Source organism: Delphinus delphis, chromosome 16, assembly GCF_949987515.2.
Source record: "Delphinus delphis chromosome 16, mDelDel1.2, whole genome shotgun sequence".
Classification (NCBI taxonomy): domain Eukaryota; kingdom Metazoa; phylum Chordata; class Mammalia; order Artiodactyla; family Delphinidae; genus Delphinus; species Delphinus delphis.
In genome coordinates this window covers 24,343,141-24,365,849 of record NC_082698.1, presented here as the reverse complement: position 1 = coordinate 24,365,849, position 22,709 = coordinate 24,343,141, and the positions used below count along the sequence as shown (strand labels likewise).

At 40.4% G+C, this 22,709-nt stretch overlaps 1 protein-coding gene across 1 annotated transcript in view; it reads left to right on the top strand.

The window, feature by feature from the left end:
• The window catches only part of CFAP58 (cilia and flagella associated protein 58), a 107,533-nt gene that overhangs the window by 40,079 nt on the left and 44,745 nt on the right, over nucleotides 1–22,709 (top strand). Inside the window, exons 14-15 of the mRNA XM_060034441.1 lie at nucleotides 631–742; nucleotides 2,987–3,091. Coding sequence (XP_059890424.1) covers nucleotides 631–742; nucleotides 2,987–3,091 — 217 coding nt within the window. The remainder of the gene's footprint in view (nucleotides 1–630; nucleotides 743–2,986; nucleotides 3,092–22,709) is intronic.

Sequence of the window (22,709 nt, the reverse complement as noted above, 5' to 3'; positions counted from 1 at the left end):
TTGCGGAACATGAGAGAAAAGATCACTTCTAATTTGGTGTTTTTCAATGCTGGCTACACATTAGAATTACCAGCAGGACTTAAAAAATCTATGAAACCCAAGCTGCATGCTAGACCAATTAAAGCAGAATCCCTTTGGGGGTTGGGTCCAGGCAAAGGTATGTTGTTAAACGTTCCCCAGGTGATTCCAGTATGCCATCAGGGTGGTGCTGCGCTGCCCTAATTGATGTCAGGTTCTCACCTGAGCCTCAGTCTCTCGCATTCAGATGCCATACCTCATGGTGGAATGTGGCTTGTTTTCTGCTACTGTAGGAGACGTTTAGACACATTGAACAATATTTTGAAATCCTCATAATTTACCTCCTCCCTCTTCTTTCCATATACTTCTAAAATTCCTTGGGTATCCAGAATCATAATTCTGAAGCTCTGGTACTTTTTTTTGTAAAGCTGAAGCTGAAGTCTGCACTCTGCAAGAATTGATACCATCTGTGTCTTGCGCAGATTAGGAGGCTAGTCTCAGTGGTCCTGAAGTCTCTCTGATCCCAGCTTTTTGTATAAGATGGAGTGGGCACGTAAAGGATATTCAAATGGGTGGAGAACTTCTTTGCAAAAGAAAGTTTGTCTTATTCAGGCAGGAGCTTTTTCACACGCAAAGGGAATTCCTGAAGGAGAGGACAAGATGCCGAGCCCTGGAGGAGGAACTGGAGAACCCCATGAATGTGCACAGATGGAGAAAGCTCGAGGTAACATTCGGGGGAACCTTCCTCCCACCCCCAAACCTCCTTCTAACCTGCTTGTCTTCTTACCTAAAGCACGGTAAGAAGCATGTTTTTATTTCATACTATGCCATTGTCACCTAAAATCCAAGGCTAGATCAAATGTAAATTGGATTGTTCCAGATTTGGGTTTTGTTTTTAAAAGTCTTGGACAAAATCCTTTCTGCCTAAAGAAGACCCAGTGAAAGCTGTGAACTGGCCTCACCAATTGACATTGATTATTATTATTTTTTGTTGTTGTTTAAGCAGTGTTTGGTCAACCAGCTATTTTGCGGCTACCTGTTTGTCTTGGATGGTTAATTGCCTTCAGCTGCGCTGGCTACCAGCGTCTTCGCCATCTTTCAACTGGCCTTTGCACCCTTTTATTTCCCAAAGAAAATAGGGCTTTTGTGAACTTGCCCTCTTTTCAAAGAACTAGCATTGTGTTAGTCAAACTCCTTCTTTTAGGATCTGGGAACACAGCCAAAGTCCCATTGGTAGGTGATGAATAATAAACCTCATATTTTATTTTATGACCTCCTGATAGACATTTCCACCAGCAGATAACAGTAACAGACAAGCTCTGCTTATTCAAGAAAAAGATGCCCATCTCCTTTAGTTGTACCCAGCAATGTGGGTGCCAGAAGGGGCTTTGACTAAGTGAACAATTAGGGTGTTGGGAGAATAGAAGTATGTGATATAAGAAAGAGCAGGGCAAGGGGAAAAAACAGCCAAGTAGGTTTTTGTTTTCTATTTTCACTTTTTCCTTTAAATGAAGAAAGCATTAAGGATAATGCATTATAAATTGTTATGTAAACATGAGGCCTGAGTTTTAACGACATCCAGTCTTGCCAAGTGAATGTGTGCCAAATCTACTTCCAAAATATGGATATCGGTTGGCACTGCTTAGTATTTCTTAAGCAAAGTCATAGTCAATGGAATATCTCCCCCCACCTCTTTTGGACCCTCATTTATTCCTCTTCAGACGCCAAGAGTGGAGTAGCTTACTAAATAACAATAACATGGATGCACTTGGAGAAGTGGAGCTGAAAATTTAATTTAATTTAATTAATTTATTTTTGTGGTAGCTTTGATTGTTGCACTTTTTTTTTTAATTGGAGTACAGTTGATTAACAATGTTGTGTTAGTTTCAGGTGTACAGCAAAGTGATTCAGTTATATATATACATGTATCTATATTTTTTCTAAGGAGCTGAAAATTTTAAATTCATTTACTGTCACATTAGTTTATTCCATGTGTTTTCAAGCAGATCTTTAAAGTTTCCAATTCCATGTCAATGTCTATTAAAAAAATTAGAAAAGAGACTCTGGGAGGTAGTTGAAAATATTTAGCTGCTAGATTAATTCAGAATGTCAGTACAGTTGAAAGTAAAGCTTTGGTTCAACGTCTAGAGGACAAATTATCAATATATAACTGTAGATCTTGTTTGAATTGTACACAGATAGCTATTGAAGGCGCATCAGAGCCTTACGGATTGATAATGCCGTTTGAGAGCTAAATGCCATGGTCCTGTTCTGCTGCCAATTATTAGCAGATGTTCACATCCTAGAAACTTTCCCCATCATAGGCTGTAATGAATCTTCTTGTTGACAATTATGGAAGGAGAATCCTGAAAACGAATGAATTAGGGAACCCTGTCTCATTCCTATGGAAACAGAAATGATGGTAGGGAAAACCTCAGAGCATAGTAATTAAGAAGCCCAGGCTTTGGAGCCAGGCATATCTGGGCTTGAATCCAGCTCTGACCTTTATCGGTGTGGGTAAATGACCTCCTCTGAGCCTCAGTTGCCTTATCTGTAAAAGGGGAAGATAATACTGTCTAGTAGGGCTGTCATGTGACTAAAATTTGATAATGTATGAAAAACACTTAGCATAGTGTCCAGATGGCGGCAGGTATCTGGCCCAGGAGGTACCCAGAACCAGGTATCTGGCCCAGGAGCTACCATTATTGCCGCTGTTGTTATTATTTCCCCTGGTGGAATAAACATACTCACTTTCCATTTATTGGCTAACTAGAGCCAAACATCAGTCTGTTTTGATGACTCTCTCATCTGTTGTACTTTTTATTTTTATTTTTTTGGTTCTAATTCTTTCTGTATTGGGTCTACATCTTTGCAATAGATTTTAACAGAACAATAATTATTTTACATAGGGACCTCAGTGCTTTGAAACTGATAATTTCAGCTGCTTTATTTTGCTTCCCTCGAGTAGGCCAGTGACCCCAGTACCTTTGAGCTGATACAGAAAATTCATACCCTGCAGAAGCGTCTCATCAGCAAGACAGAAGAGGTGGTTGAAAAAGAGCTGCTCCTTCAGGTAGCATTTCCATTGTCTGTACTCATCGAACAAGTATATTTTCTTAGCACCATCATCTCCAGGACAATGTTTTCAGAATTAGTTATTTGGCAGTGTTGCATGCCCCATTTTTAACTGTAGATGGCAACAGGGACTCACACAGAGAGAACAAACAATCTGATTAATTGGTCTTTTATGCTGCCATCACTGATATTTCAAGAATTCTAGAAAATTAAGTTCAAGGCTACACTTACTGCATTGGGTAATGTGAGCTCCCCGCTGCTCTGCAGTTTTATTCGTTAGATTCTTTTAAATACTTTTCTTCATATCTTCATATGATGTGAAATGCCATGATTTTGACTTTGAAAACTAGCTTTCACATAGAGCGCAAATGTCCTCTTGAAGGTTTGTGAGAGTGAAATGGAAGGAAAGGTATCTTTTTGAGGATTTTATGCAGTAAGTTATTCTGGAGCAATTAACAATGGTAACAGCCTTGTGGGCCTGTATCTTTGCAAGTGCCAGTTGTCACCACCATCATTTCCTTCATCACCATTATCATCATCGTGCCAGATACTGTGCTGGTGGCTTTATCTCCTTGTCTCAATTCCTCTTCACAGTTCTGGGGTTGGCGGTTGTCATCCCCGATCAGCGGATGAGGATGATGAACCTCAGGAGTTTGGTGTCGATACAGAATATAAGCTCTGGTGTTAGGTGGCCTGGGTTGGAATCCTGCCTCTGCCAATCTGTAGCTGTGTGAGGTTAACTTCTCTGCACCTGAGGTTCTTGATCTGTATTATGGGACAATATAGAACCTATGAAAAGGGATGTTGTTGGGACATTAAGAGTGTGCAAGACTAATGGCTCAGGATCTCCATCTTTGACATCATACCTTGTCCTATTTCGTGCACTCACACAGATGCTCCTGGGCTGCCTGGGTCCTAACTCCCCAGGTGTGGGGAGAGAGCTCCTATACTTTGCTCCTGGCCAATATCCCTGATTTCTGAGGGCACTCCAGTGTGGGGAAAGCCTGTGATTCTCCCCGGTAATAAAATTAACCAGCACTTGGTAGAGAATTCTAGAATATAAGGCTACTTATTCCCAGTAGTGTAACCATTTAACTTCAGTAGCTCCCTACGAAACTGAGTAATTCAGTGAAAGGAAGAGCATGGCTTCACTCTACAGGCAGGACAGAAACTAGCATGTAATTGTGCCAAAAGAATTAATTTATCCCCCTTCATTTTAGCTGCCCTCAGTCATAGTCTCAGGTTTCATCACTCTCGTTCAATCCCCACACGGGGAAAGCATGACACCTCAATGTCCTCGGTCACCGTTTATCATGTACCAACAACAGTAGCTCCCTCTTTTGCCTGGGCCTTCCGTGTGGCTGGCCTCATGGAAGGTCTGTGTCTCTGTTCATTGTTTTCTCTACAGTCAATGAAATCTGAACATGGGATGTGTGTTGGATGAAATTAAGAAATTAGTGTTGATTATATAAGGTGTAGTAGGAGTGTTATGGTTATGTTTTGTAAAAAAAAAAAAAGCCTTTTTATAAGAGAGATGTATTGAAGTATTTACAGATGAAATGATACATAGTCTGGGGTTTATTTTAGAATTTTCCAGCAAAGAAATGAAGAAAGGGGGAAGGGATCGGAGACACATGGTTATGGAGATGGAGGACGGATGAAATAAAATTGGCAAAATGTTAAAAATAAAAGGCATGTTGAAAGGAGGATTGAAAGAGCTTAGCATTATGCTTGGCAAATAAATGACCAATTATTCTTATATTTCTAATTCCAAAGCCCATAATATTAACCATACATTGGGTTCATTCTGTTCTTTTTCTACCTGGTTAAGGTTGGTGCTCAGCTCATTAATGTTCAGCCTGCTTTTCTAATATAACTAAGCATTTACAGGTACAAAATGTCCTTGAAAAACTTTCATTTCTTCCCGCAGGTTTTGAAATGTGGTATTTTCATTTTCATCTAGTCCTAAATATTTTCTATTTTCAAAATTATTTCCATTTTGAGAGTAAGTCTTAAAAAATATCCACTGTTTCTCCTATGATAATTAAAAGTACAAATTTAAATTTCTAAAAATATAGGTATTTAAGTTATCTTTTAGTTATTGATTTCTCACTTTTTGCATTGTGATCTGTATTATACTGATTCTTTGAGACTTGTTTTGTGACCAGCTAAATAGTCAGTTTTAATTGATCTTTGCTATTGTTTTCGTTGTTTCTATTTCATTTATTTCTGCTCTGATATTTATGATTTCTTTCCTTCTGCTAACTTTGGATTTTGTTTGTTCTTCTTTCTCTAGTTCCTTTAGGTTTAAGGTTAGATTGTTGGAGATTTTTCTTGTTTCCTGAGGTAGGCTTGTATAGCTCTAAACTTCCCTCTTAGAACTGCTTTTGCTGCATCCCATAGGTTTTGGATCGTGGCGTTTTCATTGTCATTTGTCTCTAGGTATTTTTTGATTTCCTCTTTGATTTCTTCAGTGATCTCTTGGTTATTTAGTAATATATTGTTTAGCTTCCAAGTGTTAGTGTTTTTTATGTTTTTTTCCCTGTAATTGATTTCTAATCTCATAGCACTGTGGTCAGAAAAGATGCTTCATATGATTTCAGTTTTCTTAAATTTACTGAGGCTTGATTTGTGACCCAAGATATGACTTATCCTGGAGAATGTTCCGTGCGCACTTGAGAAGAAAGTGTAATCTGCTGTTTTTGGATGGAATGTCCTATAAATATCAATAAACTCTAGCTGGTCTGTTGTGTCATTTAAAGCTTGTGTTTCTTTATTAATTTTCTGTTTGGATGATCTGTCCATTGGTGTAAGTGAGGTGTTAAGGTCCCCCAGTATTATTGTGTTATTGTGGATTTCCTCTTTTATAGCTGTTAGCAGTTGCCTTATGTATTGAGGTGCTCCTATGTTGGGTGCATATATATTTGTAATTGTTACATCTTCTTCTTGGATTGATCCCTTGATCATTATGTAGTGTCCTTCCTTGTCTCTTGTAACATTCTTTATTTTAAAGTCTATTTTATCTGATATGAGTATTGCTACTCCAGGTATCTTTTGACTTACATTTGCATGGAATATCTTTTTCCATCCCCTCACTTTCAGTCTGAATGTGTCCCTAGGTCTGAGGTGGGTCTCTTGTAGACAGCATATGTATGGGTCTTGTTTTTATATCCATTCAGCAAGCCTGTGTCTTTTGGTTGGAGCATTTAATTCGTTCACATTTAAGGTAATTATCTATATGTATGTTCCTATGACCATTTTCTTAATTGTTTTGGGTTTGTTTTTGTAGGTCCTTTTCTTCTCTTGTGTTTCCCAGTTAGAGAAGTTCCTTTAGCATTTGTTGTAGAGCTGGTTTGGTGGTGCTGAATTCTCTTAGCTTTTGCTTGTCTGTAAAGCTTTTGATTTCTCCATCGAATCTGAATGAAATCCTTGCCGGGTAGAGTAATCTTGGTTGTAGGTTCTTCCCTTTCATCACTTTAAGTATATCATGACACTCCCTTCTGGCTTGTAGAGTTTCTGCTGAGAAATCAGCTGTTAACCTTATGGGAGTTCCCTTGTATGTTATTTTTCGTTTTTCCCTTGCTGCTTTCCATAATTTTTCTTTGTCTTTAATTTTTGCCAATTTGATTACTATGTGTCTTGGCGTGTTTCTCCTTGGGTTTATCCTGTATGGGACTCTCTGAGCTTCCTGGACTTGGGTGGCTATTTCCTTTCCCATGTTAGGGAAGTTTTTGACTATAATCTCTTCCAATATTTTCTCCGGTCCTTTCTCTCTCTCTTCTCCTTCTAGGACCTGTATCATGTGAATGTTGCTGTGTTTAATGTTGTCCCAGAGGTTTCTTAGGCTGTCTTCATTTCTTTTCATTCTTTTTTCTTTATTCTGTTCCGCAGCAGTGAGTTCCACCATTCTGTCTTCTGGGTCACTTATCCGTTCTTCTGCCTTAGTTATTCTGCTATTGATTCCTTCTAGTGTATTTTTCATTTCAGTTATTGTGTTGTTCATCTCCGTTTGTTTGTTCTTTAATCCTTCTAGATCTTTGTTAAACATTTCTTGCATCTTCTCAATCTTTGCCTCCATTCACTTTTCGAGGTCCTGGATCATCTTCACTATCATTATTCTGAATTCTTTTTCTGGAAGGTTGCCTATCTCCACTTCATTTAGCTGTTTTTCTGGGGTTTTATCTTGTTCCTTCATCTGGTACATAGCCCTCTGCCTTTTCATCTTGTCTATCTTTCTGTGAATGTGGTTTTTGTTCCACAGGCTGCAGAATTGTAGTTCTTCTTGCTTCTGCTGATAGTCAGTTTTTATAACCAATGCCTAGGTTCTTGAAAAAGATATGTATTCTCCAAATGTTCAAGATTCGGGAGTCTATATGATGTTTGTCAGACCAACCTTGTTAATTGCATTGTCCAAATCTATACCTTTCCTAATTTTTTTGTCTACCTAATTACAGAAAAAAAGTTTGGAGATTTGTCTATTTTTCCTTGTAGTTTTTGGCCTTAAGTACATCTTAAATTATGTTCACAAGGTGAGTAAAAGGTTATAGTTAACACTTCTTCCTGTTGAATTGTCCCTTTAATATTATGCAAGAACCCTCCTTAATCCTTAATGCTTTTACTTATAAAATTGTGTGATATTAATATAGCTTTACCAGTTTTTTTTGCATCATTTTTCTGTACTTTTAAACTTTTGGTGTCCTTATATTTCAGTGAGTCTCTTGTAATTAAAAAAAAACCTAATCTGATATCTTTGTTTTTTGACTTGTGTGTTTAGTCTATTTATATTTATTGATAATTTTAGGGTTATTTCTACTTCTTATTTTCTATTTACCCTGATTTTTTTTTTAATGCTCAAAAATAGTGTGTTCCTGCTTTCTCTTGGACTGAGTTTTCTTTATTCCCTCTTTTTCCCTCCACCACTCATTTCTCTCTCCTCATTACTCCCTATTCTCCTTTTCCTGGTGTATTTATTTATTTTTGCTGAATAGTACCACCGCTCAGTGTAATTCTGTCTCTCTCTGATTTCCTTAAAAATTTAACATGCATAGTTGACATCAAGTCTAAACAAATGTAAAGTTGATCAATATCCTTATCCTTCTTGCAAACAGTGCAGGGACTTGGAATGTTTTAACTCCAGTTACCTCCTACAGTCTTCCCAGTATTAGTCATCATCATCAGTATTTTATAGAGTCTATGAATTATTTATTCAGATTCACCAGAATATTTACCAGTTCTTTTGTTTTCTGTTTCTTCACCTCTCCAGTTTCTTACCTCTAGGTTCCATCTCCTTCTTCTTGAAGTGCATCCTTTCATAGTTCTTAAAATGACAAATTTTTCAATGACTAACACTCTCTTTTGCTTGTCTGAAAATGTATTTATTTTGGCCTTACTTGTAAATGGTTAAGTTGAAACCCTGTTTTCTACTTGTACTTTGAAGATGTTAGTCCTCTGTGTTAGCTTTTAATGATGCTATTGAGGAGTCTGCTGTCAGTCTAATTATTATTGCTCCTTTTTAAGTATCCTGCCCTTTCTTTGTTTGATTGTTAGAGTTTCTCTTTGTCCTTCATGTTCTGGAATTTCAGCACAATGCATTTGGTATGAATTTAGTTTTAATTACTATGCTTAGGACTCATTGTGTTTCCTGAATCTGAGGATTCCTGTTGTTAAAAAATAAAATTTAACTGAGTAAATTTTAAAGATATTATTGGATTTTTCCAACAATTCATGAATTGGGCAACATTCCGTCTAGCAATTAGAAAGGAACTCTAAAGAGCTGTACAAAATGGAAAACTTTTATAGGCAGAAGGGGGCAGGACAAGGAGGTTACTAGCAAAGAGTGAGTTGTCTCAGGCAAGGTCACCTTCCTTTGGGGTACAGGGGTCTGTCAGGCAGATTTCCTCACTGACCAGGAATGACCAGTGCTGACTGGGTAATTTCAAACTGACCAGTTGAGATTACATTTCTAGGAAAGGCTGAAATTGCAATTGGGTTAGGCATTAAGTCTCAGTTTGTTGATGTGGGCTTAACACAAATGACTGCATTTTGGGCCTTTTGTCTCTTTTTTTAACACTGTGTCTTTGAATAATCTCTCCTTTATCTTTCTATTTTCACTCCTTCTGGAACTCTTATTAGATGTATGTTGGACTTCGTCCCATTCTTTTTTTCTTGTCTACTGACCTCTGATATTTTTCTTCTCTTTACTTATTGTGTTACATTTTCTCAGCTTTATCTTCTTGTTCACTAAGTCTCTCTTGAGGTGTGCTTATCTGCTAATAGCCAATCCATCGAGATTTTATTTTCAATAATTTAATTTTTATTTTCTAGAGATTCTTTTTCACATATGACTGGTCTTTGTTGATAGTGTCTTGATCTTTTATGTTTTTATTCCTTTCTTTATGTCTTCAATTAATTGAAACATTTATTTTAGAGTCTTTATCTGATTGTTCTATTATTTGAAGGTCTTGGAGGTCTTTCCTATTGTTTACTGTGACTGCTGACTTTCATTCATGGTGGACTTTTTCCGTTTGTGTTGGATTTTGGATTATGAACTCATTTTCAGAAAGGCTTTATTTATGGAACTTGGAAATGGTCCAGGTTAAGGGTATGTCCTTTCATTTGTTTCTGTCGGATGCTGTAAGAGATATCACTTGCTTAGGATAATTTTTTATGTTAAATTCTCATTTTGGGGCTTTCTAGACTACCTGGTTGATGTATATTAGAACTCTAAACTCTTATGATAGAAGACCCATGGATACGAATTCTCAGGGTAGGCATTTTTTTCCCCATGCAGAACCCAGGAGAGATAGTTGGATTTCCTTGTGGTCTTCCTGTCCCGGTGGGTGAATTTCTCTTTGTTGTCTATTTACACTGAGGCTGTAACTCTTTTAAGTTCCTAACTTTATGTGGAGGAGTCTCAGTACTATCTACCCACTTCATGCAGGCTCAGTACCTCATCTTTTATCCTCTTATGGCCATTAAACTCCAAGCCCCTTGTTCAGCGAGTCCAGCCATTTGTCCCAGTCAGCCCCCAAGGGAGCGCTGCAGTTTCTATTTACTGCTCTAATACGCAGTTCACCCTTTGATTTTGACATTTGAGGATCAAACTACTTGCAAACTCCATTTTGTGATTAAAAGGATGTGTTGTTTTGTTGAGCAAGTCTAATGCTTTGTGGACTTTAGTTTTCAGGTTATTTAGTATGCCATAATGCCATAAACAGAAATTTCTTGTTTATTCTAATCCGTAGTTTTCTCATCCATAAACTGGGACGATAAGTACCCACCCACAGAATTGAGTGGAAGTGCACATACAGGTTGATCAGAGTGTTTAGTTATCATTAACATTATGGTGATGATTGTTAATATTATTAACCAAAAAGCATGTTTTTCCAGGTCTCCAAAGTTTAATATCCTGCTTCACTCCCCTTTGTCCAGTTTCTCATTTCACCTTTCTTTTGGATGGTTGGGCTGCCCTGGATCTGCTGTGAGTTTTCTTCCAGAGCTTGCGCATCTGCTGACAAGCAAGCCTTGGTATCTTGGTGAAACACCGGGTGCTCCACGGGGTTTGACAGTTTCTCAATTTCATCTGTTTTATTAAATTATGAGAGAAGTTCTCTAAACTCACAACAGAACATTTTGCAATTAGGAAGATTTTTGGTGGAATTCTTAGTATCAGAACATTTTTAAAGTGATTGTTTAATCTGTTACATGGTGCTGAAGAGCCCCTATCATTTCCCAGCAGCAGATGTAATGGATGTTTATTTGCCCCCAATAGACTGTGAGTTCTTTGAGGAAAGGCACTTGTTAATTAATCCTTCTAACCCCAATGCCTGATACAGAACCAGGCATATAATAAGTGCTCAGTAAAGATGGACAGGCTCTTTGCCTGGGCAACTCCTGTTCACCCTTTAGACCTGAGACTAAATGCTCGCTCCTCAGGGGTCCCTCTTAGGTCTCTAGGTTAGGTTTCTTGGTACACGTTCCCATACCTTGACTTTGCTTTCCTACCACTGTCACACTTGTAATTAATGAAATACTTGCAATTGTGTGCTTAGTGACTTTCCTGCTAGACCATAAGCTTCACAAAGGCAGTTCCCATGTCTATCGCAATGATTATTTCATCCCTCGCAAATATTTATTTAGTGACTGATTCAATGTTGCAAGAACGGTGGTCCTTCAATAAGTGATGTGTCCCACAGTCATTTGAGTTCTGTCTTTGAGCTCTGAGAGGTTATGGGAATTATTGTTCCTGTTGCCTCTGCATTTGTGTTATTAACTTCTAACTTTGCAGGAGCCTGGAATTTACTGTGGTTTACAATGTTGTGTTAGTTTCTGCTATATAACAAAGTGACTCAGCTATATGTATACATATATCCCCATGTCCCCTCCCTCTTGTGTCTCCCTCCCACCCTCCCTATCCCACACAGAGCTGATCTCCCTGTGCTATGCGGCTGCTTCCCACTAGTTACCTATTTTACATTTGGTAGTGTATATGTGTCAATGCCACTCTCTCACTTTGTCCCAGCTTTCAGCTTTCCCTCCCCCCCGCACCATGTCCTCAAGTCCATTCTCTATGTCTGTGTCTTTATTCCTGTCCTGCCCCTAGGTTCTTCAGAACCTTTTTTTAGATTCCATATATATGTGTTAGCATACGGTATTTGTCTTTCTCTTTCTTACTTACTTCACTCTGTATGACAGACTGTAGGTCCATCCGCCTCACTACAAATAACTCAATTTCATTTCTTTTTATGGCTGAGTAGTATGGAAAGCTGCTGCTTCTTGGCATCTGGGTCCTGCCCTTTCAAGGTGAACTTTCTCTAATTTAATTTTATGACTGGATGCAAGTTGGTTTACTTAACTGTAAAGTGGCTTGAATGATAAGAGGGTTTGGATGGATCTGTGCAAATTATTAGCTGTGCAGGGAGAGCAAACCTCATAGAGCACATTTTTAGATAATCCTTTGGTAGGATCCTCATTTTTCTTGATCTTCTGATTGTCTTACATTTATTGAATGTTTACAGAGGGTTAGACCTTGTTCTAAATGCTTTGTGTATGTATTATGTCATTTAATCATTGTCGCACCCCAATGAGATAAGAGCTATTATCTTTCCCTTCACAGGCAGGAAACATGAGGCACAGAAAAGTTTAGAGACTTGTCCCCAAGGCCACACGTCTGGCATTTGGTGGAGTTTTGAGTCTAACTGTGGCAGTCTGGCTCCATGGAAAACTAGGTCACTGATTTGATTCATCTGTAGACCACGTTGGTCATTAATGGGGAAAGGTCTCATTTCTCACTGCATCTAGAGCCTTGTCACTCTAAGCGTGGTCCTAGGACCAGTGGCATTGACATCACCTGACAGCTTTTTAGAAATGCAGAATCTCAGGACCTCCCTGGGCCTTAATAAATCATAACCAGCATTATAACAAAATCCCTAGGCATTCAGGATACTGGTTCAGACAGAGAAGCACTGAGGCCCCTTTCTTAGCTCCAGAGCAAGAGCCATGGTTCAGGAAGGAACCCCACGACTCTTGGTTACTACATGCATGGCCTTGCCTAGTTATCTGATCTTCTTATACTTTGGTCTCCTTCTCTGAAACTTGGAGCTCATCATCTTGTCAGCATCCTTTTGTTGTTGTGAAGATGAAGGGAAAGAACTGCATAGAGCACTTAGCAGATGCCAGGGGGCATGAGAATTGGCCAGTGCTCAAGAAATATTGTTATAGCTCCTCCTCCATATTTGTGGGTTCCATATCCGTGGATTCAACCGACTGCAGATCAAAAATATTTTTAAGAATTCCAGAAAGTTCCAAAAAGCAAAAGTTGAATTTGCCACATGCTGGCAACTATTTACGTAGCATTCACATTGTATTAGGTGTTATAAGTAATCTAGAGACTAAAGTATATGGGAGGATGTGTGTAGGTTAGGTGCAAATACTGTGGCATTTTATATAAGGGAATTGAGCATCCGTGGATTTTGGTATCTGTGTGGGGTTCTGGAACCAACCTCCCATGGATACCGAGGGATGACTGTATTTCTGGGTTGGAGCATACTAACCTGACACTTCGGTCCTCAGCTCTTGAATTCCAAGGACTGAGATCTGGGAGGAAACTGACAAATGAGTGCGCCCAGGGTTTGAGGCATGTTTTAGGACCCCATAAACTCTTGAAGGCTACTGATGTTAGTATGAAAAGTCTAGAATGTTTCTTTGTTAATAGAGGCACGAGGATCCTTGATCCTGTTTGATAGTAGCCTGGATGCATTTGGCAGAAGCTGCGGAGAATTTTGAAGAGTGGAGGAAAATGACAGTAACAGCTCACACTTACTGCCTGCTGCGAGCACGCGCAGCAACTCTGTGCTAAAACATTTTGCTTTCATTGTATCCATAGGAAACCCAGTTGAGGTTGAGGCTGTTATTGTTTCCATTTTACAGAGGAGGAAACTGAGGCTTGGAAACAAAACTTGCCCAAGATTTTATGGCTAAGAAATTTCAGAGCTGCAATTATAAACCAGGGTTTAGTAAGCTATGGCCTGCAGTGGGCCATATCTGGCTCACCGCCTGTTTTTATATGGCCCACAGTAAGGATAGTATTTATATATTTAAGGGATTAGAAAAAAATCAAAAGAATAATATCTTGTGACATGTAAAAATGATATGAAATTCAAATTTCAGTGTCCGCAAATCAAGCTTTCTTGGTGCACAGCCACGCTTATCCACTCATCTATTGTACATGACTCCTTTTATGTTGCAGCAGCAGAGTTGAGTAGTTGTGACAGAGACTGTGTGGCCCACAAAGTCCATAGGACTTACTGTCTGGCCTTTTATAGGAAGGGTTTCCTGCCTCCTCTTTGAAACCTTTGTCACTGAAATCCAGAACAGAGCCTCTCACCACTGTTCTATGGTGCCTCCCCATAAAGCCACTAAGCATCCCATTTCCGTGACCACTTTCTCTCCCAAATTCCAAAGTAATTATAAAATTATTAATGCACTGCCTTAAGATATGGAAGGTGAATTCTAACATCATGTCCCAGCTGCTGGTGGTGTGATGGACACCAACCACAATTCTTGCCCATTGTGTTCGAGGATAGCTAAGTGACCATGCTCCCCAAACAGAGCTGAAGTGGTTGAAGATGTTCCCTCCCTAGAGAGACAGAGGGACTGAAAGGCACAGTGTAAGCTGAAGCTGTTGACTAGAAGCCCATCTGCAGGCTTTTGTTCTGGTCTAAAATCAAAGGGAAGAAGAATGAGGTGAGAGGGGGATTACCTCCTGGAGAGCCTTGCTGTCCTCACCAGAGAATATATAATGTGTTGGGACTGGTGGCGGTGGCTTCTTCCCCAGCATGTTCCTGGTGGGCTGCTGCTACCCTGCCACCTCTTCCAGGAATCCCAGAGGATTCCTGCTGTCCTGCACATGCTCTTCCATGTCAGGGAGGATGGAAGGAGCAATTGGAGATGGGTTGTTCAGAAAACAAGCTGCTAATGCTGGCCCGACACAGAGATGCACACACCTCCGTGTGGGCTGCCTGCGGGGCACCATATACCTCTATCCACCTGGTCTGTCTTAGTCAGCCTCAGTGTGAGCGCTTAGAGAGGGCGGCACCTCACTCATGATCTTAGAGCACCACAGCAACCATTAGTGTCTGATGGGCACATTATCAAAGTGCCTTCCAAGTATTGTATCTCAGTCGTTCCCAAATGTTCGACTGGGGATTGGGAAACTCTGTATGTTTCCAAACAAATATCCTTTGGTTTGTAATGAAAGAGCACAATGTGTAGCGTAAAGCCAATTTTACTTTTTAGTTTTGGGGGCCTCTCTCTTTTTCCCTTGTCCTTCTTTCTTGCCTTTGGAGGTGTAGGATGTTATTGTTTGAAATGGCATTCTCTTATTTTTTTGTGCATTCCTTTCTTTTTTTAAATTAATTTTTATTGGAGTATAGTTACTTTACAATGTTGTGTTAGTTTCTACTGTACAGCAAGATGAATCAGCTATACATATACATATATCCCCTCTGTTTTGGATTTCCTTCCCATTTAGGTCACCGCAGTGCGTTAAGTAGAGTTCCCTGTACTATACAGTATGTTCTCATTAGTTATCTATTTTATACATAGTATCAATAGTGTATCTATGTCAATCCCAATCTCCCAATTCCTCCCACCCCCCTCATTCCCCCTTGGTACCCATAGCATTCCCACAGCTGACTGGTGGGCTAGACCTTTGATTTGGTTAGGAAGGGTTTTGTTCATGTTATGTGATTTGAAACAAGTGGTTTTGAAAGGGGCTGTCTTGATCGACTTCCTTCTCCTCACCCCAATTTTCATCTCAGTATTGAGTTAGGGTTGAGGCATTTTAAAGTGTCAGAAATCCAGGGCAAAGCAGGCCTGATTCCAGAGGTTTCATTATCAAAGAACAGACAGATGGTAAGTCTGAAGTAGATACGGAGGCTCTTCCCTCTCCTCATGGGAACACCTTCTATACCCACGAGAAGAAAGGAACTTCTGCTCAACTTCCCACCCATTTCTCCAGCCCCTTCCAAGACTCCTTTCACTCCCCACCCTCATCCCCCCAAGACCAGAAAGGGAGTCATTGCTCATCTGATTGGTCACAGCCTGAAACTTGGGCCACTGTTGCTGATGGGCCAGGTCATCATATGTTAAATAGCTCCTGCCCCTGTGCTGAAGCTCTCTTGCTCTTCCAGTTTCTGTGTCAGAGGTCAGCAGGCCAGGGCAAGATCCACCATGTCCACCGTCCACCCTAAATGCTCTGTATCTTCGATTAGGTGGATAGGCCTCATTGGGTCTGTTCTGCCTGACCACTTAAGATATGAGAGAGAGAGAGAGAGAGAGAGAGAGAGAGAATGAAATCTCTTGGTCCCAACAATTATCCAGCCCAATGGACAAGAGAAGCCTTTCATGGCAGGTGGTGTGGGTGATATCAGATAGAAAAGCATAGTGATTAAGAGCTCAGACTCTTGAGCAAATCAGATGTGTGAGTCCAAGGTTACTCATAATACTGTGTGACCCCAACCAAGTTACTTTACTTCCCTAAGCCTCGGTTCTTGATTTGTAAAATACAGATTACAATAATACCTTTCATATGAGGTTTTTGTGTAGATTAATCAAGATCATTTGTATCAAGCACATAGCCTCATGCTTGCACTGAATGAATGTTAGCTGCTATTATCATAGATTGCACATTGGATGTAGATTTTAGAAGGATTCCCAAACTAGTAGCTTGTAAGTGGCTTAGTATAACAACTCAGCATTTCATAGGCAAACTCACTTTTGGGAATAATTACATAGACCCACACATTCTTAGGGAAGCCTCTCACGTTCTCTCTGTGGTGACTGGAGCATTAACTGGTGTGCTCATGAAATAGGTTCTGAGATGACATTGGTATCAGATAGCTTTTGCTGTATAACAAACCAATCCAAAACGTAGTGGCTTAAAACAAAGTCATTTATTAGATTTTGATCCTATCAGTTGGTGATTTAGGCTGGGCTCAGCCAGCCAGTTTTTCTGTTGGGCTTGTCTGGACTCACTTGTGTTTCTGCAGGCAGCTGGCAGGCTGCTAGGGGCTGGTTGACTTAGACAGGATGTAATTCACACGTATGGTGCTTGTGCTGGCACTTGGCTGGAGCGATGGGAGTGACAGACCGCATGTGTCCACTAGGCTAGCCCAGGTTTATTCTCCTGATGTCAGTCTCAGGGTTTCCAAGAGCAGCAAGAAAGGACAAGCCCCGACATGCAAGTGCTTTTTGAGCCTCCGTTTGTGTCATGCTTGCTAATGTTCCATTGACCAAAGCAAGTAACATGGCCAAGCCCAGAGTGAATGTGGAAGAGGACTAAGATCGTGAGACATGCAGCCATTATTGCAACAGTAATACCACAGTCTCCTTTCTTCTGTGGATCTGAGGGGAAGTACTTTGCACTTAAGCATTCAAGTGGTATAAGATCTCTTTTTTTTAATCCTTTGTCAGATATGGTATTTTAATATGCTTGGCATCTGGTCGCTCTCCTTGGATTTTGTTGCTGACATGTTTTTCTTTTCTTTAATCTTTTATTCTCTTTATTTGGGAAATTATAGTTTGCTGCATAGTTCTTTTTATAGGAGAAACAGCTGTGATGTCATAACTGAGCACATTTCCTTAGGGTTATGCATTTATCCCCATGCATTTGGAAATATGACCCATAATCCACTTGTTTATTTCTATTTTGGTCTCTGACTTCATATTGAATAAGAGCAAATATGTGAAGCAAAAGTATGTAAGTTGATAAATTAACCTTTTAAAAATGTTATTTACTATTTTCTTTTGATTTCTAGTTTATTGAGCTCTAATAGATGAGGGAATGTTTAAAAAAATTCTTTCTTTTATAAGGGCCAGTTTGAATAGAGTTTCACAACGTGGGGTTTTGGTGTCAGAAACTATTCAAGTTTTTTTTTTTTTTTTGTGAGAGCAGTGTTTAAACAGGATATTTTTAATGCAAAAACAGATAGCAGTAATATGGCTAGTAACTGAAAATGGAACTAAATAGATTACTTAGAGTTCAAACAAAACATTCTCAATAAAGAATTTCTCAGTGGAACATTTAGGTTCTTATTGAATCTGTGCATAATTATATCTTACTCCCCAAACGAAACAGATTTCCAGTGATAAATGTTTCTGGACAGCAGCAAGATTCAATTCAGTTCATTTCAAGATGCAGATTTATTTGTGAAATTAGAAGAAAATAGTTGCCAGCGATAACCTGGGGGAGTCCTATTTTTAGCTGCTATGTTTCACCCAGAAATATCTCAGAGGTAGAGGTGCTTCTCATAAGGATGAGAAAAAACTGCAGCTGGAGCAGAAATTAATTTGTATTTGTAGTTCAGACACCTACTGAATCCTTAATTTGTTTTTTTTTTTATGATTTTAGGGGAATTTATAGAATCGTTTAGATTGGAAGAAATCTCCAGTTGGTCATCAAGTTCCCTCTCCTTATAATGGCAGCACTGATTTTATTATCCTTAAAGCAGCTCTGATAGATCGGTGTCAAGTCTGGCTCATGTTTCATGCATTTAAAAATGTGTGTTCCCTACCCTGAGTATATTTAATGTGTAGGAGACAGACCGGGAGCTGCCTATATGCCCAGGGGACCTCTTCTGAGTTCCTGACACACAGTCTTCTCTGGAACAGATGCCAGATATGTAGCATATTAAGCATTATATTGATGCCATCAAATCCAGTTTGCTTCAGGCCTCTGACAGCTGGAAACATTTTTCCCAATGTGTACAGGGACCCAGGTGTGCTCTCTGCTCTGACATAATAACAGAAGGTCATTCCATCTTAGATCCTTTTGTCCTGCATACCTCCAGGGACCTGCCCTTTCCCCCCCACCTCACCCCACCCTGCCACCCCAGTTAAGAAAGCCTGCTTGGAAGACCAGTTATGAACCAAAAGGTGTTTTGGGGTATCTCTAATATCTGCAGAAGTTTGTGAGACACAAAGAAATCAAGATGTGATCCTTACCTGCAAGAAATTTATATTTGAGAAGATTCCTGAGGTATATCTGGGAAGAAATGAGACTGGTCTCTGAGCAGTGTGTGAAAATCCAGATCATTACTTTACGGTTCCACTTAGTGAAGGATACCCAATTATGCATAATCACTTATACTGGATACTGACAAAAGTGAGCGCCCAGTTATGCAGTATAGATGCTGTCTAGGACAGTATATAGTATGGTGTTTGCTGTTTAAAACAGCTGTAAGTGCCAAGGGGTAAGAGCAGGGGAGAGTAATAAGAACTGGCTCCCTCAAGGGCAAAGAAGATGTGATTGGGCTGGACTTTGGTGTGTTAAGGTGACTCATCCAGCCATTACCTAAAAATATGAGTTGAGGAAGGATGGGATAGTGGTTGAGAGTGCAGACCTAGTGTTTGAGTCCTCGTTTTACCAGTGGCTGACTTTATGACCTTGGGTAAACAACTCACCCTCTCACAGCCCCAGTGACTCCAGTTGTAAAGTGGCGAGAGTAATAGTACCTGGTTGTTCGTGCTGTCGTGAGGATGAAATGAGGTAGCTCATTCAAACTGCCCACGACAGAGCTGGACATGCGGGGTGGTAAGAGCTCACTGCGTGTGATGTTGGTGCTTCTGGGGTGGAAGAGGCACTGTGGAGACACAAGGGTGGGGTAATGGAAGGAGTTCCCGAAGGAGGCATATTTGGAAACAAGTGCAAAGGGCACTTTAGGCCGAGGGAAGATGGAGAGTCAAAGTTCTGGGATAGGGGTGAGTACATTTGGGGTGTGGAGATGGGTCTGAATAGCAGGGATGCATAACTGGCTAATTTGTGTTGGGGAGTGCCTTGGATAAGTTGGGTGGGGACCAATTATATGGTCTTAGAGACCAAGTACCAGCATTAAACGTGCTCCAGCAGACAACTATGGACTCTAATCATGATAATGACCACAATTCTCATGGCAACAGTGATGGGTTTTGAATGCCTGTTGTATTATTGTGTGTCCAGTCCTATGATGGGTCCTGTATTTTATGTATTATTTTTAATCCTCACAATAATTCCTGTTGCTATGCATTAGGCCAATTTTACAAACAAGGAAACTGAGGCTCAGAGTGATCAAGCAATATGGTCAAGGTCACAGAGCTAACCAGTGGCAGACTTGGGGCTCAAACCCATTCAGTCTGGTGTGAGAGGTGAACCCCGTATTCTAGCCCAGGTTGTTTGGCCTGCCAGGCCTACTTTCTATAGGATATTAACCAGTCAGGGGTGTGACACAGTAAAAGTGATGAGAAGGAAAGACAGAAAGTCCCCAGTCAGGGACTGGGGCTGAAGGAGCCATTAAGAGATGGTTGTAATTTAGGCCCAGGTTACAGAGGATATTGGCAAGGGACAGGTACTAGGGTTGAGGAGAAAGGAGTAAATGCATGAAATCTTTAAAAGGATCAATTTATAGGACTTGGCAATTGAACGTCTGTGCAGGACAAAGGAGAAGAGTCAAAGGTGGCTTTCAGTTTTCCATCCTGTCAGTGACAACTGCCAGGTTGGTGCAGCAGATCACTGCCTTGGGGCCTGTTGACTACATCACACCCACCCTGCTCCTACTCTCCCACCATTTTCCCCCCTCCCCACCCACATACAGAGCTGCCCAGGCTGAAACTTGGACCATGAGACTCTAAATCTTGAACAGAAGGTGAAAATAAAACAGGAAAGAAACCCCATGTCACATAAGGGCTGCAGTTATCATTACAGAAAAATGAGGGACTCCAGTAATTCTTTCCTCCCCACTTTCACTCTTCCTAACTGTGCCTCTGGTGGGCACCGGCAGTTTGAGTGAAAGAAATCTTTCCCTCACTATGTAGTCCAGTTGGTTACTGCTGGCATATTGGGAAGCTGTTGATTTTTGCATGCTTATTTGTATCCAACCCACCACACTAAATAGCTTCTCAGTATATTTTCTGGGCTTTTTAGGTATATAATCATACCTTCTCTAAGAAGTGATGATTTTCTTCTTCCTTTCCAATAATTATTCAATTTGTTTTTGTTTCCTGACTCATCACTTTGTTTACAATATCGATATTTAAAAAAATTAGTTGGAGTAACAAAAATAATGTTGATTTTTTTGAGCATCTGTAGGAAGGATGGATTGTAATCAAGAGGCTAAAGATAGAGTGAATGGCCAGGAGGCTACTGCAGTAGAATCATGATGTTATGATGCCCAGGGAAATTGAAAGGAAGGTAATAGTCACAAGAGAAAATGGGCTGGCCTTGTTATTGTGGCCCGGGCACAAAAGATGACTTTCGGGCCTCAAATCCAAAGTTTGGTAATCTAGAAGTCACCGGGAACTTGACTCCGTTGTTAACAGAGTTTGAAGTTTACTGCAATCAATTCATCTGAAAAGAAGTGAGAAGATAGAAATTAATTAGAAGTCTCAGGTTATAAACTGCTCCAGGAATGTAGATTTAAAAGAAATTAGCCAGTATTTTAATTTTCTTCAGTATTGCCATGGCCTGATTCTTAATCTACCTAGAGGCAAAACATCACATACTAATTATAATTTATAAGTGTTTTTTCCAGTTGACAAAGCCGTTTTCCATATATTGTCTCATTTGGTCTCCAACAACTCTGTGAGATAGATGACGAGAGAAGTATCTAACATTTGCCCAGCAAGTTACAGTTTGCAAAATCCTCCCACCTACACGACCTCATTGAATACTCAACACTCACTGGTTTCTAATGTGCACCCAAAAGGTTTATCTAATGGTGGTTTTCTACATGCAGACTTCTCTTTTCTGTCTTTGAAAATGAAATTCCCCACGGAGAATGTCCTTCCTTGCCTTGTCCACATGCTGAACCTCTCTTCATTTCTCAAAACCCTGTTCAAGGAGAACATTATCTTTGCTCCTTCGTCACAAGAGAGAGGTAATGGACAGAGGTGGAGTGGAGGGAAGCTGAGCAAAGGAGCTCAGGAAGGGAGGACCCAGCCCTGTGGCCCTTGGGGAGGCATATGGAGAGGATGGTTGACAAGAAGTCCCCTTGGCAGTGCTGAGGGTTATGGAAACTTTGGTGTGGCCTTATCATCTTTGGCTTTCCCCCAAAGTAGAGGCAGTGGAGAAGGTTGTGTGAGGGTGTGTAGTGTGCTGTTTAGAGGATGCCATTTCATAAGCAAACACACATACATGCATCTAGAGGCTCCCATTCTGCAGCTCCTGTTACTTCCTTTGATTTTAGGAGAAGGAAAGGGAAAGCTCCTTTGATTGCTTGCAGGATCTTTCAGTGAAATGTGTCCAGTTTTTCAATGGAACTCAGAAGGCATCTCGTAGAGGCCGAGAGAGGAGAGAGTTTCAAAGAGGTGGGTAGGTCATCACTGTTGGCATCTTCCAAGAGTAGGACAGAGGGGAGGATGTGGCCACAAGGAAGCCGCCCACTGATGCCCTTTTAGAGTCCAGTTCTGCGAGGTTGTTGGGCACAGAAGCCTGGCCACCAGGGGCCCAGAAGGGAAGAGACGGTGAGAGAATGGAGGAGGTAGACTTGGGTTACTTGTGTAAGACATTTGGCTGTGAAGGATTGGGGAAAATGTTTTTTAAAACATACATGTAAACTATTATAAAAAACTCAAAAACATACATATAAACTGTTACAAAAGATTCAAAGAATTTAGAAACATAGAATAAACCATGCAAGACCTCTGTCCCTTTTCGTTGCATCCCTGAGTGTAATGGAGTGACATGTGCTCTTTCAATCCTTGGTAAACATTTGAGAGAGAAAGGGTGAGATTAATGTGAATGTCAGGCATGAGTGCAGAGAGTAAGCCCAGAAGAAGGAGAGGAGGAGATTCAAGGTAGGCATTATATGTGTGTGTGTGTGTGGGGGGGGTGTAGTGTGTGTGATTTTATGTGCGTGGGTGTATGTCTACATATGTTTATTCATCCACACGTACTGGGAGAGAGGATGAAGGTGTCCAGCTCATCATTCAACATGGACAGGAAGGAAGAGAGCCTTTATTAGCACTGATGTCTTATGATGAAGATTGGGGTCTCTTAAGACACCTCTGTGTGTTCAGATCAAGGCATCTGCTGAGAGGGAGTGTGACCAAGGTGAAATTGGAGTCCCGAGGAAGGAGGTCGG